This window comes from Entamoeba dispar, genomic scaffold (assembly GCF_000209125.1).
Source record: "Entamoeba dispar SAW760 scf_1105229458663 genomic scaffold, whole genome shotgun sequence".
NCBI classification, from domain to species: domain Eukaryota; phylum Evosea; order Mastigamoebida; family Endamoebidae; genus Entamoeba; species Entamoeba dispar.
Window position 1 is genome coordinate 704 of NW_001853305.1, and position 1,525 is coordinate 2,228.

Consider the following 1,525-nt stretch of genomic DNA (forward strand, 5'->3'; position numbering starts at 1 on the left):
TCGAAGTACTTATCAGATACAATTAATAAAATAATCAATATATTTAATTGAAATAAAAAGAAATTAGAATTTGTTAAAAATAATATTATTGTTTTAATTTAAAAATGAATATTTAATTATAAAACATTTCATACAATTTTAATAATAACAACAAATAAATAAAAAGGGGGTAAATATAATTATGTAATTTTATTTTATAAATATTTCTAATTTATCATTCGATAAAATAATAAATTAAATCAATGTGATAACAGGTAAGAATTAATTTATATTTAAAAATATTTGAAATAATGAATGATGTTTGATTTAAATTAAGAATAAAAAACATGAAAAATATACCAAATGTAATGTTAATAAAAATGAAAATGAATGCGATAGGAAAATAAAAGAAAGAGGAATTAAGTGAGGGTAATAATTTAATGATACTAAATCAAGAAATAGGGTAAATGAATGATAGGATAAATGAGTATTTAAATACAAACTAAGAAAGATAAATTCATTAAAATGATCAATTTATTACTTCTGTTTATTACATTTTCATTATCAAAACAATGTAGTGAATATACTACAAATGAAATAGATACAGTTGACAGTGCATTTGAATGTATTGAATCAATTGAAACAACAGAAAAAGAAAATAATGATATTATCACAGGATTAAAATATTATTTAGAAGCATACGTATTTAAAGATATATTAAAGAATCCACCACAACCATCATTTTCAAATAATTATTATGAAAAAGTGGATATTGATTCAGAATTAAATAAAATAAATACAAAAACAACAAGTATGTATGATTTCTATTCTCAAATTAAAAATCTCATCATTTCAACAAGAGATGGACATTTAGGTTTTAATGTAGATGACAAACTTAATAAACCAAATTCAGAATTAACTAATTTCTTTTATTTCCTTCCATTTGAAATCAATATTGATAATGATAAGAAAATGTATTTAATTCCTAGAAAAAGTCTTGGTGGTATTCCTATTGATGTTCCAGAAATAGATGATAATCAGAACATAGCAGTTAAAACAATAAATGGAGAAGATCCATTTAATATTATTCGTGAATTTGGAAAGAAATATATGGGATTCAAATGTCCACATGCACAATTTACACAAGCAAGATCAGCAATTTCATTTGGGTCATTGAGTGATATACCATTAACAAAAGAGTATTTAAACACACCAATAAGTATTACATGGGAAAATGGAGAAAGTGTCACAATTAACTATTCTATATTCAAGCTATCAACATCTAATAAATCACTTAAAGAATTACTTCAAGGAGAAGAAGTTAAACAAGGAATTCAACCAAAATTAACACCAGAAGAAATAAAATCAAGAAAAGAAATTGGGAAAAGAATGAAAACAAAACAAGGAATAAGTGAAGGATATATATCAGATGATAATAAAGTATATTGTTTATTAACAGATAATAAAATTAATACATTTGTCATTGAATCATTTAGTCCTGATGATGCATATGCTAAATCATATGAAGATACTGTTCAAAATGTAT

At 22.4% G+C, this 1,525-nt stretch overlaps 1 protein-coding gene across 1 annotated transcript, besides 2 other annotated features; it reads left to right on the top strand.

Annotated features, from left to right (window-relative positions):
* Positions 1-20: 20 nt before the first annotated feature.
* Positions 21-240: a sequence feature (AT_rich).
* A 19-nt stretch (positions 241-259) lies between these two features.
* Positions 260-292: a sequence feature (AT_rich).
* A 212-nt stretch (positions 293-504) lies between these two features.
* On the top strand, positions 505-1,525 carry EDI_040180 (uncharacterized protein; the record flags this gene model as incomplete). The annotated part of the gene is made up of 1 exon (XM_001734819.1): positions 505-1,525. A coding segment is annotated over one exon (1,021 nt), but the record flags the coding sequence as incomplete, so codon positions are not given.